General features: G+C 40.0%; 1 protein-coding gene across 1 annotated transcript in view; it reads right to left on the reverse strand.

Moving 5' to 3' along the window:
- The window catches only part of LOC149297700 (AT-rich interactive domain-containing protein 3B-like), a 20,788-nt gene extending 5,854 nt beyond the window's left edge, over nucleotides 1-14,934 (reverse strand). Inside the window, exons 1-4 of the mRNA XM_089488174.1 lie at nucleotides 14,458-14,934; nucleotides 11,383-11,490; nucleotides 2,964-3,029; nucleotides 2,544-2,616 (exon numbers count right to left, since the gene is read on the reverse strand). Of these exons, the coding sequence (XP_089344300.1) occupies nucleotides 2,544-2,616; nucleotides 2,964-3,029; nucleotides 11,383-11,490; nucleotides 14,458-14,934 (724 nt within the window). The remainder of the gene's footprint in view (nucleotides 1-2,543; nucleotides 2,617-2,963; nucleotides 3,030-11,382; nucleotides 11,491-14,457) is intronic.
- Nucleotides 14,935-15,711: the final 777 nt, after the last annotated feature.

Here is a 15,711-nt window from a genome sequence, read left to right on the forward strand (position 1 = left end):
GCAGAATAGGAGAGTTCATTATGATAAAATATAGATAAGAAATGTAAGCTAGAAAGAAGAGCGGGGACAAGTGTGGACATCATACAATAACTGAGGAATACAAAGCGTTGGCTTTGATTACTAATTACAGCATGGTCTAATTTGGTAACGGTTCGGCACTGAATTCTATTGTAAATTGTATGTCGCTGTAAGCAGAGCAGCTATGGAAACCTCTAATAGAAATAAAAACTGTACAAAAAGTACCGATTACAGCAACAGCTTCAAACTCTGCAGAACTCCGCAACATTCATCTGCCACCTAGCAATCACAGACCTGACGCTGGTGAACAGCTCCAGCTGGCTTTAGGTAGTATGTGAATTATCAGAGTAAAACAGGAGGATGGAGAAGATGGAGTAACCAAGAAATGTTGGGAATGTAAGTCAATTTACAAAAGCAATGAATTTAATGCTGTCATGACATTTAAAGCTGGCCTTGATTGTAAAAGACTGTACATGTGCAGTTTTATTGCACTGCTAAAAGTGAAGTCATGTACTACAGTTATTTTGATCTCAACCTTGTAAGTCATTCCTGTATTCCAGTGTTGAGTACACAAACAGCACCATGCCACAGAGGCCTAGTGACTACCAAGCACAGCTGTGACTGTCACACACCTTCCCTTCCCCCATCTCCTCCAGGTCTGATGATGATAAAGGACACATAAGTAGATAGGATGGAGTCCCATGTGACCCTCCCCCAACCTATACCTCCCCATCTTCATCACAGGAATTAGCTGCTGTCATCTCAGTGATGGATGACTGTCACAGGACACTCCCTGTGATTAGTGTCACTAGGGTCAGATGGCTACATTACACAGAGGATGTCTGGGGATCAGTGAATGCGATACCTAAAGATAGCAATACAAGGAGGGCAACTGGTGCACTGTGAACCCACAAAGATAGATAGATAGATAGATAGATAGGAGATAGTGAACAAGTACTTTAATAAGCATTCTTCGTTGGTGGTGCTGCACAGGACAGCAGATCATTAAATAACCCATTATAAATTCTACCAGGTGTCCTACATGTATTCGCAGAAGTTTCCATATGACACACCATCTCTTCAGTTAGGACGCATTTTAGCATTAATATTTTTATATAGCACCACCATATTCCAGTGCTGTACAATTTTACAGATCCTCAACAATGAACGGCATTGAAATGCGACTCTATAGTAATAGGCTTCATAACAACAAATATACACTCCCACCTGTAACACAATAGTGTTTTATTTACATAGCACTGACAGATTCCCATAGCGCAAAAGTTGTGGATAGTTCTGACATACTGAAATAGAGGGGCAAAAGGTGTCAAGAGCCCTGCTTGCTTAGATTACCACCGAACATCTGTTATATTCCGGGGGGGGGGGGGGGGGGGTTATTGTCTTATGCTGGTGAAAAAAAATGATCAATGATCAGACAGTGTGTTCATTTAGGAATTGTGTTTCTTGGAAACTTCATAGAAGAAAGGAGTGAGTCACGGTGTTCAATATCTGCCAAGCCATTTCTACCATGTTTTACCGACAGGATAACAGAGGTAGCATTAAATAGAACAAGCCACCCTGTTAGCACAGAAGCTTCACAACGTCAGCAGCTGGCCAGATTAATGTACAACTGCAGTTTTAATCTGTCAAATTAGCTCTAGTGACAAATGCCTCAATTCCATATACTTCCACATGCCATCGATGACGATCTTACCTACGGATTCTACCCATAAATTGAAATGGACTGGATTTGCGTTCACTTTATTATTGAATACCTAATGTTTGTGTGCCTAATTCTTTCATTTGCGGGGAGGAAATCAAACTTCAGATGTAAATCACACTCCACCAGAAGCTAATGGGCTCATTCATCTTACTCTAAGTGACAGATTACAACCCCCTCCTTCAACTACCCCACTCCAGCCTTCCAATGCTTTAGTATCTCTCCCCTCCCCCAGGCAAACAGCTTCCTCAATAAATGATAGTGACAGGTCTTTCTAAGCTTATCAGATTTCAAGAGCTGTTGATGGGGGGTAGTGAACGGTGATAGAACAGATTTAGATTGAGAGGAACAAAAGATCTGAAGACCTCTCTGCTATGCACCTATGAAAAGCTCAGTTCCTCTTAAGGACAAATCAGCAATTTCAGCCTACTGTGTAACGCCACAGTGGTGATTTCCACAACAAACAAATACAAGTCTTCTCTATTTAACCATCAGCATGACCTGGTGATGAGCTACAATGCCAAAATTAAATGGCCAAGTGTTTACATTTCCCAGACTCCAGGAAATCCAAGTCTATCCCAAGCCAGAGGCACTCGGTTCAAAGCCGACATACCATCAGTCCCAAAAGCACATAGATTTTTGGCTATAACACACCTTGTAAGGCAAAACAAGTTTGGCAGACGACATATTTCAGTATCATTGTGGTCTTGAAGTCTAATAAAAACAATCGTTTTCAAGTTTTGTGATCTGGTTGCGCCATAAAACCTTTGTTTCTCTCCTGAATAGGAATTTACCCTCCACCTACCTTTTTTTTGCATGAAAACAAAAAGATCATCCAAGAACTCCTTTCGTTTCGGGTCACTGTCCAGTTCATACAACTGAGAAAGAAACATTTTTCAAGATTAGAAACGTGGGACAAAAGTGAGGTTTTGTATTTTGACTAAACCTCACCTGGCACATGGAGGCATCCCACACGAGAGGCAGCAAAAACAGCATTGACTAAGAAATTGCTGGGATTCCAGACCAGGCGACTACTTATCATAAGAGGGAAGACTTTATGTGCCCTCATTGGGGTCAACTGGAGGAGCCATATAACCAGCCTTCTGCGTTATAGTTTTACTAATTATTTCTGCTTTTAAAAGTCCTTACACTATGTCTATAGGATAAGAAGGTAAGACCCCGCTGAAATACTGAACAATAAAGAAAGATAGAGAACATTATGCACCTTTGCAAAATCCCTTGATGCTTCTCTGCTCCGACTATCAAGGTCCTCGCTCCATGAAGAGTTTTCCTGGTGAGAAAAAGAATATCAATCAGAGAAAAAGTGATTTAAGGCAGTAACATAAAAATTGACTTTAACAACTCCTTTCTTATAAGATGTTTAGCATGAGTTGTGATATTGTTGATTAGTAATCACAACTACTTTCAAAATACAAATAATCCCTACAGATTGCTCTATTTCTTGCATCATTCAAATGGTGATTATTTCTTCTCTGTAATCAGAGCATAGATGACTATATTCCCTCATGCCAACATGCTGCAAACACTTCACAAACATGGCACTTTGTATTCAGCTTTATATTGCAGTGATAATAAGGTGACAAAAAGAACAAAAAAGGGTATACTGTTATTTCCAGCATTTGAATTTACAGATAAAATGGCATGGCCTTGGGGTATCTCAACACATGAAAATGAAAGATACAAAATGGTAAAAATATAATTTACTGTCTTCATCATGCATGCTTTGTGTCACAAATTGAGTGATGTCAAGCAGATGTTAATATGTAAGAAGAACGGTGTAGGGTCTGGGTTGTTTAGGGATCACAAAGAACATTTGGATATTGACCTTTAGACAAGTAAGATGTATTAAAAAAAAAAAAACACATGGAAAGAACTTTTATAAGGAAACCAAATTCACGAAGAAACAAGAGAGAGAATGATATAGAAGCAATGTTCCTCCTGTGTCCTTATTTTCAGTGTTTAGTATTGTTCAGCACAGTTTAGAGCCACCTGGTACTACACGCTGCACAATCCTAAACTCATCTGCCTCATCCTAATGGCTGCTCTAATCAGATTCATGAAGCGAGAGTAGCGGTTCGGTGGAAACAAATAATTTAGACCTCGTGGACCGGCAGTTGAGATCACGGCTTCCCCTCTTGCACACGTAACAAGCGTGTTATCTAAACAAGAGGGCGGAAGGTGGGCCGAACATGTCAACTCACTAGGATGTATCGTATAGAGCAAACACCACTGACCTCTACTGCAAGACTTTGGGCAGATAATGGGTAAATGGTAGTGCTTTCCTGTAACTTTAGGCAGCAAATTGGTTGCAAAGAATGGAGCCGAAGCCTCTCCCTGTTTTTAAACTCTATAAAGTACTTTAATATGTCTTCTTCGATGAGGCTGTCAGGGACATTAAACTGCCCCTTTAAAATGAACTACTATGTTATATGAACATACCAGGGATTAAAAAAGAAATCAATAAATACAACGATTTCAGGTTCTGGATGATGGACACCCGTCTACTTCTCAACAAGTCTAGAATCCTCAGTGGAAACGTACAGCAACAGGGGGCAATTTCCCTTTAGCTTCTGTTGCTGTATAAAAAACATTAGGCTTCTTGGTACCATAAATACATTTAATCCCAGTTTATATTTCATAAAATGTATGTTGATTGATTGAACAAGATTCCTGTATAAAATAAACAATAGCTACAGACTGTTTGCAGGTCAAAGAAAAAGAGACACTCGTATGTTATCTTTCCTGAAGATGTATTTACTGTAACAGTTGGTAAAGAAGCAACATTGCGTCCATTTGCAAAAACACCCCTTTTAAAAGTTGTGCTTGAAAAACATACAATGCCATTTAACGAGAAGAGGAAAAGGCTTATCCGGAATGCTAAAATAAACATTCAATTAGCAGCTTATGGCTTTGATTGGTCAGTAGGATAGGGGCTTTGAGGGTTTTGTTGGGCCCCCAGGTACTACACTATTACATTAATAAGGGTGTGTGGCCCTCCAGTGTGTGTATCCCCCTAAACAACAAAACTTGGTGTGTTTCTATAAAACAAATCCAAAATCCCAGAATACAAAATCCCTGCTGATTATGTAATGCAATTACAATAAGTGAAAATGAACAATATTATTACAACTAATAATGTCCAAATTGACAAAAAATGAAGACACGTGACATACAGATAGAGAAGTAGAAGAGGGCCGGGCTCTAGGGTTTTAAGGACTTAAAGGCGCTGGATTTTAGAAAGGATAAGCAGGAACAGACTATGGAAGGGGATACTGGGGATGGGTCGGGAGAACAAAGGATTTCCATGCCCCATATCAAGTGGAATGTGCAACAGGTGACGAAGTATCACAGTCCATTGTGACTGGTATATATTAATCTAACACAAATCAAAGGGGACACAAATGTGTTAAAGGTACAACAGTTTGGGATAGCCGTATTTAGTCCAGTGTATAAGAATGCAAAAAAACTGAAAGTTGCAGAATCTTGTAATACCTTTTTTATTGGACTAACAGTATTTAAAATAATAGCCGAGCTTTCGGGAGTCCTCCCTTTATCAAGTCAAAAGCATTTCTGACCAAGCAAGTGAAAAACAGTTTAAAACTGACCAGTACATGTTCCGATACAGGGGTTAAAACACAGTAGAGAATTTGCAGACAAAAAACTAAGAGGGTCGTAAATAGTGGCATAATTTATGCCACTATTTACGACCCTCTTAGTTTTTTGTTTTGGCTCTACCTCTCTATGGGCTCCAGTCTCAGTGCTGATTGGGGTGCGTGTATGTGGCCATATTATGGCTGCGTTTTGGAAGCACTGCACTATTGTTGTATTTGCTTTGTTCTACTAATTGTGTCCCCTCTTTTTTATACCCAGTTCTGGACACAGGAAGTTTTTTTTGGGGGGGGGGGGGGCTGCAGACCTTGGGGAGTATATTTTACATTTTTTTCATCAGTCAGTATTACTTTGCACTGGTACACGTGAATGCTACACCAGTAGTTTGAGGTAGTATATATTAAAATTATATATAGGTAGAGCAACGGATGTAGAGAAGCTTATTGCTGAATGAGGGCAACACTAACGATCCCAAACCTAAGCAAAATAGAGCCGAGTACAAAGATTTGCCTTCCATGTTAACGGAATACACATAACTCTTATTAACAGCCACAGAGTGAGTGATATTTTAACTTTAAGCATAAGCTTTTATTATTGAATAAGCAGACTGCTGGTGAAGCAGCATATAATGTAACTGACATGGAAGTAACCAGTTACTTGCTTTGTACCTGCTCTCATCGTGACATTTAACCCACTGGAATTGCTTTAAATTGACAGAATCATTACAGCTACCAGAGCTGCCAACATCTATTCACTTAGCAGCGAGGATCGATTACTACAATCCACAAGATGCAACACTTCCTCTTGTGCTCAGCTATTTGACTATGAGCACATTTACATGACACTTTATACACAGATGCAAGAAAACATCTGGAGGGCGTATACTGCAAGGCAGCCAACAATATAATCATATACTTAACATATAAAAAAATCAAAGGGAGTAGTAACATTAAAATACGTTTCATCAGTCTTGATGCCAGTCCTGTTCCTGTGTATCTTGCCAAGACCCCCTTTACACTCACTGATCTTTATTGTTACCTTATTCATAAAAATGGGATGGGCATTGGTTAACGCTTTAACAAATCAAGTTTATTCTTTTATTTATATAAAAAATTACTCAGATCTTCACACAATACATATATTCAAAGCGGTATGACAAAATTAGAACCGACAGACGAATGGCTTTGGTAAAGAGGTCACAAATCACAGGCTTAACATTAGAAAAAATATGTAAATACACACAAAAAGCTCATGCTAGAAGTTTGTGAAATTAATATAACATTTTTATTTTATTTGTTGCCCCAAAAAACAACAGACCATGCTGCGTAAGGATGTTACCTAGCCAGCAAAGCCATATATAACTTTTTGGCATGAATATGGTTATCGGCTGTGATGCAAGAGGCCGTTATTTTATTAATGATCAGCTGGACACAATTCAAATAATGGCACCTGAAAAGGAGTTATCAGGAAAACTCATCTGGATGTAAACCTTTAGAAGCTCTTTAAGAGCTATTAAATTAGGATCCTCATTATATCCTTGAGATGCTGCTGGGCTTGGGAAGGGATCAGCACTAAATTGCATCCTATAATCCCCTTTTAGCTAAAGTCACATTCAATGGACTGCAAGCCATTAACAAACATGTTTTATTAGCCTGGTAAGGAATGAGAGGGGGAAGGGGTATAGCAGGGCCAATCTCTAGGATTTGTTTACTGCCTGAGGGAGACGGAAAAAGCGGCCCTTACATTCCATATACGGCTCTAAACCTAATTACGTTGCACAGAAGCAAGCCATTTGTAATTCCTGTAAATGTTTACTACTTCTTATGCCTATCAATGTCCAGTGTCTGGAACGAGACATTCTATAACACTAATAAATCAAACATTCTGCTTGGAATCCCTTTATAAGGTACATAGTTATTTAGTCATCACATACTGTAATCCGACACTTGTAATTAGAGCTGTTTCGATGACTTAAAACAGGTTATAACAGAAAGATAAAGTCGGCCCTAGAATAGCCCTGAGATAAGACATTTAATCTCTGGTCATTCACTAAAATTTTAGGGGCCTACATGACCCTTCCTCTGGGTAAAGTGGCCTCAATCTCCACAAAGGATCTCAGCGAAGCATTATGCGTCTTCCAAACTTAAAGCGCTGCAAGTTGTTCCAACGTTTCGCTATTAAGCAGAGCTGGAAATCAGCGGGGTTTCAAATTGGTTCAAGTTGTGGAAAATTGGAGACACTCAGCTAATGTTGTATTTGTTGAATGCGCCATTCCACTGCAGCTTTATCTCTAGTAGACCTCAGAGGTCACTGCAAAAGACTACGAACCAATAAAGTACAGAAGAAACCGAGTAACCATCAGCATTTCCAGATGTGTGACTGGTATATATTAATCTAATACAAATCAAAGGGGACACAAATATGTTAAAGGCACAACAGAAATAAAACAAATTGTAACTGTTTATCATTTCATTTAAGCCAGCTACCATGTGTGCGCTCTTCAATGGCACAATTAATGCTGCCCTCTTAAAGGATTTAACATTGAGTTTCAAACTTGGGTGCCGTCAACCAGTAAAGGGAAGTTCATTTACAGCCAAAAATCCAGAAGCAGTAGTTGAAGTCCTATTCCACCCCCACCACCCCCATTGCTAGGTGTGGAAGACATTAATAGCAATTAAAAGAGGAACACAGCAAGGATTACCACCAAACCACCTGGTCTATCATCTTAAAGTAGATCTCAGATGTCTGCTGATCTCCCTCCCCCACTCCTGTAGAATTATACGGCCCATTAAGGAAAAGGTTTAGTGTCAATAGGTAAGCAAGCAACAGGACTGGAAGGAAAAAGCATACCCTTTTGTACTTTTTATAAAACTGCTCTCCAAACAGGACATAAAATCAATTGCTTAGATTCTAACACTCTCCTCTTTTCATTATCTACACAGGGAGCTTAAATGTACTGTAAACTATCAATACACATTGTGAAGACCATAAGGAGGCTAAGTTAGCCCTGTACAATTCATACATAATTTGAGCTTTCCTAAAACTCTTCTCACTAATTTTAGTGTAAATTCTTCAAAGCCAGGTTAGCCTCTCTCACCGGACAAGATCACACATGTTTGCCCGTGACAATTGCCATATCTAGGATTTCAAACATCTGGCTTACCTGTAAACTCACTCTTTATTGACCAGACTCCAAAGTTGAGTATCACTGATCAAAAATGAAACCCTGGCCTTAATTAGCATCCTTTCTATACTAATGGAATCTAAGTCCCTTTCCAACAAATGGCATACAGAAAGGTGTTCAGAGGCAAACCCATGCGCAATGGAAACGGGGGTGGTTGCCATTTGCTAAACATCACACGGTTCTGCTACCAGTTCAGCTACCATTCGCTTCAAGGGGGAATTAAATCACCCAGTTGGTACTCTACAAACAGCCAAAAGCAGGAAGAGCACATTTTAAAGTTTAGGTTAATTTCTACTACAAAATGGCACAAGGACTGAAGTATTTTCCAGCTGAGTAACACAAACAAGTTCCCTAATGGCTGTACACAGCACACCAAATTAAGATTTCATTTTACAAGGTCCTTTTTCCTGTAAACATGACTGTGGGTTGTTTCACTAAAGGCTCAGTTTTATCCACGTAAAGAAAACGTGAAATTACCTAGTAGCCAAACACTGTTTATAATTTAAGGTCTGTGCACTTTGTGAGTTCCAAAAATCAGGCGCTTACATGATCAGGGAGAACACGTTAATGGAAATTTGCAATGTTTTCCACGCTGCCAGCTAGGCCTTTGTCTAAGGACCTGATGCACATCTATGTCAGCCCAGCCCACTTAATGAATGGAGCTAATCAGTCTTTTCAGGAGGTAGGGTTAGAGGTCAGCGGAGCCCCTTTGTTCCCTCACATGTCCTACAATTGTCTGCCCTCCTACCAGAGACAAAGAAATATACAGATACAACGACAGACAACTTCATACTGCTGTCATAATTCAAGACATGTTTGCCCAGCTCTAACCGCTCCCAAACCAACGTGCAGCAGCTATTTAGAACGCACCAGTAAAAATATACATAAGAGCTCCTCCAACATTAGTAAATAGGCCGAGGTCGCTGATTAGCAACAAGGCCAGACTCCTGGGGGGCTCTTAAAGAGACAGCAATAACCGTTTTTTCCTGGCATCAAAGGAAAAACAGTTTGCTTCGTCAATTCCTTTCAGTGGAACAATCTGGATTTTACTCGTATACCGATTGCTTTCTTCTGATCTGCTGCACTTGGGGACTCACAATGGCTTCTCTTCAAGCAAAGGCGCTCATTAATGCACCGAACGGTCCATGCCATTACTTCAGCCTGCTAAATATGCCATATAGCTGATACGGGCAGTGCCATGCAGGATGCCTTATTAAATATATACATTTATATAAAACTTACTGCTAGGACTGTTCTTTTAATCAGGAATTTCTGCTTTAGCAAATATTTTGGAATACAGCTTTAATTATTGAACATTCGAAAAAGGCGGCAATTCTGATTTTGTAACACGAAACAAGCTGCTGTTTCCTAGTTGCTCCCGTAGCTTACTGAAGTCCGTGTACGGCAATCGGTAGCGTCTGCTTGAGTTCTGGGAAGTCTGAGCGTCACCGTACTAAATACACAGATCACGAGAGCAATGACATGAAGACTACTTCTCACTTTACTGAACCCGCAACGCGTTTCACAACCTCTGATCCTCGAGGTACCATAGTGCAGCGTGCATATATCTACCCCAGACAAACCCCTGCATCAGCATGGATGGCTTTATCAAACAGGTCACTCATTAAACCAAGATTAAGCAATCGTGCCGACGCAGGGACATACATTAAAACTGAACTGTTCCTTTGTGAATACCTAGTCTACAAAAGCTACATCTGTACAGACTATGTGGGTGCAGACACATGTTTATGGGCCACAGCTTGCACACCAGACCGGCAATTTATCAAAAGGTAGTTTCGAATAATGTCACCAGACAGGTCAATTATAAAACATCAAAAACACAGCGTGAAAGGCATCAATACGTCTCCAAAGAAGAACTCTTATATAAGAGGAAAAAAGCTGATTACATCACATGCAATTATCAGCCTGGCAAGTTAAAGAACAGATCTATTTTACAAAAACAAAACTTCGTCAGGCTGCGGAGGGCTTAACATTTTTTTTAAAAGGTAACAAACTGCAGACCTTTCACGCAACATGACCAACAAGCTGCCTTACGCACTTGCAAAGGTTACCGAAGAACAACTTTTATAAAGATATGTTATTCTGCCGAGGAGCGGCTTCGGAGATCAGCTAAAGGAAGGAGGTTTTCACCGTGCCGTATGAAGCAAAAGTCCCGTATAGTACACAATTCTGCAGCATGGTACCTAAATGAACACTCGATGCGTCCAAACTTTCTCCAGAACACGTTCCAATTGGTCAGCGCCATAGTGGACAGGTTACCAAATGAGCTGCAGTGGTAATACAGAGCTGCAGTCATTCGTAGGGGGTCATATTTTAATGATCGTGTAACCAATGTGACTCCTAGTTAATCTATTTTACAAGCACCTGCTATTTATATCCTTACCTGTTAATTCCCAACGCATTGTGCACACAGATTACTTTGATGTAAACCAATTATCAATGACAAAGTCCTAACATAAGTGCTGTACTATGGCGAATGTGAACAGAAACGCAGCCAATTTAGTCCATGAAACAGAAGAGGATAGGTGTTCTGCTGGGGGGGGGATGGCGGTCCAGGGAGAGCATAAGAAGGAATATTTCCCCAACTTAACGTATAGCACAAAGCAGCACAATGAGATCTCCACTTACACCTGACAAAGGGAGGAAGCAAAGCCAATGCTAGATACAAATTACAGTCTAGGAGACTTATTAAATATTATTTTCAAAATATTAAAGAAGTACTATCATTAATGCAAAACTCTAGTGTGTCCTAAGGGGCCCACGGGACCCGTCCTTTAAAAATACTTGTTAAATCTGTTCTCCCTCTTACCTGCGTGCATGTGCAATACCGGTGCACTGCATGGAGGTAAGAGGGGTCAGCATCAGTCAATGCTGGTAGCAAGTTCTGTGCACAGTCTTGCCCAGATTCCTTGTATGACTACAAATGGACCTGGGTAGAAGTCTGATCAGAACATACTCCACTAAGAGTAACGGAGTGGTTTTCAATAATTTTGATTGATCAAAACTAAATTAAAACGAACACCGTTTAAAATACCAAAAAAAGCATGCGTAAAGTATCCTTGTGAAAAGGTCAGCAAAATATTTGATTTTATCTCCACGTATCCTAAAAACTCCCCATAAATCAGTATTTAAATATAATATTTCCGCGCAGATAACTTAATAAGAGATCACAGCTCTAGTTGCCAGAATCCATGTAAAGAGATTCCTGAAAGGGGTTTGACGGGAGGTCCCATTAGCAGCAGAACCTGATTCCAGCAACAATGTGATACAATGGCGAGTTGGTCAGGCTAAACTGGTCTTTCAATCGGTTTAATGAGGTAGGGGGGTTGCATACCCAACATGTGGCAGCTTGTGATAGAGGAGGAGTTAAAATAGTTGGTTTACAAAGCATTATCCCCACATCATTAACCCAACATATCAACAGGCTATTCGGACTTCAGCATGTTTACAAACTACCGTGATAAATCTCAACGGGTAAAAAAAGGAATGTTTAAATCAGCCAAAAAGCAGCAAGGTAAAGAAATCATTCTAAATGCATCACAAATTACATTTATTGCCCAACGCAGGCCATTCTCATTAACATTATTCCAGCCGCTGAAAGGCACAGTGCAGTATTTAGCCCTACAATACCCCATCAGTGCAGTATTTAGCCCTACAACACCCCATCGGCATGTCTGAACAGCTCATCATAAAAATAATTCCCGGTATTAAAAAAAAATAAAATAATTAAATAATAATAATATAGATTAAAAAAAGTTGTGACCTTTAAAATGAAAGTTAGCAAAACATTTCCGAGACCTTACTTATGTTACATAAACGTTGCTCAAACCAGAATAAATGAAATATTGAGAAATCCAAGGTATAGTAACCGCAGCTAATTCACCGCAATGCCTTGGCCAAATGCCATTAGAGAGACTACCGTTTAGTCTCTGCCATACAATGGCTGAGTGAAATGTGTTACGATAGAGGTGACAGGTCACTTCCTCTGGTGACAAAAGGACTGCATTTATATAATGATGCCCCTTCTAGTTACACCGAGCTGGAAGGGGGGCAGTTTCCTTTTCACAGTGGTAAGGTAGATAAACATACTGGGGCTCTTTCCAGCTGTACAGACCACCATTATCCTACACTCTTAAGGAATGCGAGGGTTACAGTGCGTGTGTGTGTGTGTGTGTGTGTGTGTGTGTGTAGTAATGTATTACACATGCACACACCTAGACATACTCTACATATCGTAAGTGAGCAAGTCCTACTCACACACCAGAAACCTAAACAAAAAGACTTTACCAAAGCCAACTCTACAGGATTGTTGGGTATATAGAATAATAAATATTCCTGGTAAACAAGCAGTCTTGTAGCTTACCGTTTACGACTTAACAAGCTGACGGAAATGAACATCTGGAGAAAAAGGAATAGCGCTTGCTCTCCGATGATAACTCATATTGAACCTGGCATGATAAATGCAGAGCTACGTAATATAAAGGCAGGTCTTTTTAAATATTCTTATAGTGTATATCACACCAACTGCCAAGTGACTTATAGTTTCAATATTGACAAAGACGTGTTAGCTTGAGAGCGTATGAAAAGGTTTGGGTGTTATGGGGACGGGAAGCGTTGTATTTGTATAATGTTAGTATAGCAGAGTAAATCTTTACATGGAAAAACAGGACTGGTGAGGGGCCACGTACTGAAAGCCTTCCAGCTTCTAACTTTGCTCAGAACTGGTTTGTGTGCAACATCAGATTTTATGTATAGGAAGCAATATAGTTCTTCATAACAAATGCCATCGACTGGGAAGAATAAAGTGTATAGATGAATGAGTAATACAATAAAATAAATACTCTGAATAACAAGGGTCAGAAAGCCAATACCTCGAATAAATAATGTACAGTTATAAAAAACATTCACTCCTTCAATATCGTTTGTAGAGCCAAAGTGGTTTAAAAGGGAACTCCGACCATACATCTACATAATTTTATTGTCATATTGTGGTAAGGAATATGTAACAATTGTTGCAAAAACTTGCATAAAAAGTAACTTTACAATTGTTTTTTTAAGTTTAGTGTAGGAACTCACCTACCCATGATCCCCTACTATTCCAGAAGCTTGCTGACCCAGTCTTGTGAACTCTTGGAGATTAGAAAACCTAACTGCTTCACATGTGATCCACTGTAATCACTTGTGTATTGGCGCCTCAAATGGCATTAAGTTTTCTTGTACAAGACACAAACTGACACACATATAGAAAATTACATCTAACACTTTGGGTGTCAGATCAGACCCATACCGTCCATGAGTGTCCTACAGCCTGCTAGGAAAGGCAACGCAGAACACCTATGTACTGGCTGTAAAGCACGAGCCAAGAGATACTGGTACAAAACTTCATAAAGGTTGTCCAGCTCTTCTACTTCAAAACGCGCTATATCAATATATCTCGCACATGAGAAAATACACTGTTGGCTCTCTCTTTTAAAATGAATTGCTATCCACAAATGTGGAAGTTAGATATAAACTTTTAGAAACGCATCGTGAAATGTTTACACATAACCCTGGTTCTCTTACCAGCAGTTTTCATACTATATGGACTACAAGTATGGCCGCCATTTTCCGTCACAGGATTCGGTGCGTAAGCACTGAATTTTGTAAAATGCAGAGCATAGCCCACCAAGTGGTATTATATGTAGCTCGTTTTCCTAAGCGGTCATAGAGACAAAGACATCTGCAGGACATAACATTTGACTGTGTATCCTCTTCCAAATAGGCCAAACCAGTACACGTTAAATTTTACCCAGTACAAGATGCCAATGTATCATTTTTGATCAGAGATACACTTCTAGTTAGTTACACATGCTATGTGGATAAAAAATACATGGTTAATGTTTACCTGTTTAATGTGCTCTTCCAGACTCTGCTTGTGGTGTTTGGAAGGAGAAGGGCTGAAGTTTTCCTCTGGAGGTTCCTCTTTAACAGTCATAGGTGGCTTACTAGGAGTCCCCTGCAGATTAGACACACCAATCCCTTGTTGTTCTCGCTGAGCCTGCAGGTACTTCTGTGCCAGAGCAGAACCGTGTGCCGTTCTGCCGTCATCATCCTCAATGGAATCACCCATGTCACTCTCATCATCTTCCATCTCCTCGTCTTCATCTGGCTCGCTGGCGCTCTGAGGGGGACCTGTGGGAAGGCGCGTTTGATTGGATGAGATTGCCGCCGGGCCGGGCATGGACTTCAAGGCATGCTGCGTTGCCAGTTGCTGTGTATAGAGGCGATGCGTTTCTCTGATCTGTCTTTCGCGCTCCAGCATACTACGAGCTGCTTGCTGTTGCTGCTTCTGCAGTTGCTCCATCACTGCCTCCAGTTTCATGCCCTGTTTGGGGAGCATCTGGGAACTGCCAGAAAGCGCTGGATTTAACCCACCAGGGATTAATGAGGGCTAAAAAAAATAAATAATAATTGGTTAAATAAAAACATTATTATTGCATACCTTACATTTCACAGTCATTTATTATTTTTTAAGCATATTTAAGGCATTTAATTGCCAAAGGAAACAAAGCATACATTTATACCAGCAACATCCTATATACATGTGGTTAATCGTAATAAATGACCTTGCACACTAATGCCACCAATCCTTGGTTTGCGAAACAATATACATTATATTCCTAATAATGACAAATGTGGGTAATCATTAAACATTTACATACGGACCCTCTATTTACTTTTTATAGGTTTTATATAAGTGTTTAAAAGAGTGCTTTCTTTTCTATAATATGAATGAACATAAGCAGGAAAGGACATTTGGTGTAGTTTAATAATCACACGACATCTGGCTTTGCCCAATTTGTTCCTGTGTTTTTTCAGTAAGCACTATTTACCGGCTTCTCACTTCCACGCCGTTGATTGTTTCTCGCACCTCCTTACGTGATTACGCTACAATGTCTTGTGTGGCAAAAAATAAACACAAAACTAAAAGGGGGGTGGGGGGTAAAAGGGCTGGATCACAGGACACGTCTGCTCACAAGCCTTCCCAAGTCACCATGGTGGCTACAAGTTTAAACATGGGAGGGGGCTGCAAATGTAGGCACCTAGTGATTGTATCTACTTTAGGAATGATGATAGAGCCCGAAGCCATGATAATGTA

The sequence above is a fragment of the Sceloporus occidentalis genome, unplaced genomic scaffold, assembly GCF_023333645.1.
Source record: "Sceloporus occidentalis isolate IW3139 unplaced genomic scaffold, rSceOcc1.0.p SCAF_37, whole genome shotgun sequence".
In the NCBI taxonomy this organism is placed as follows: domain Eukaryota; kingdom Metazoa; phylum Chordata; class Lepidosauria; order Squamata; family Phrynosomatidae; genus Sceloporus; species Sceloporus occidentalis.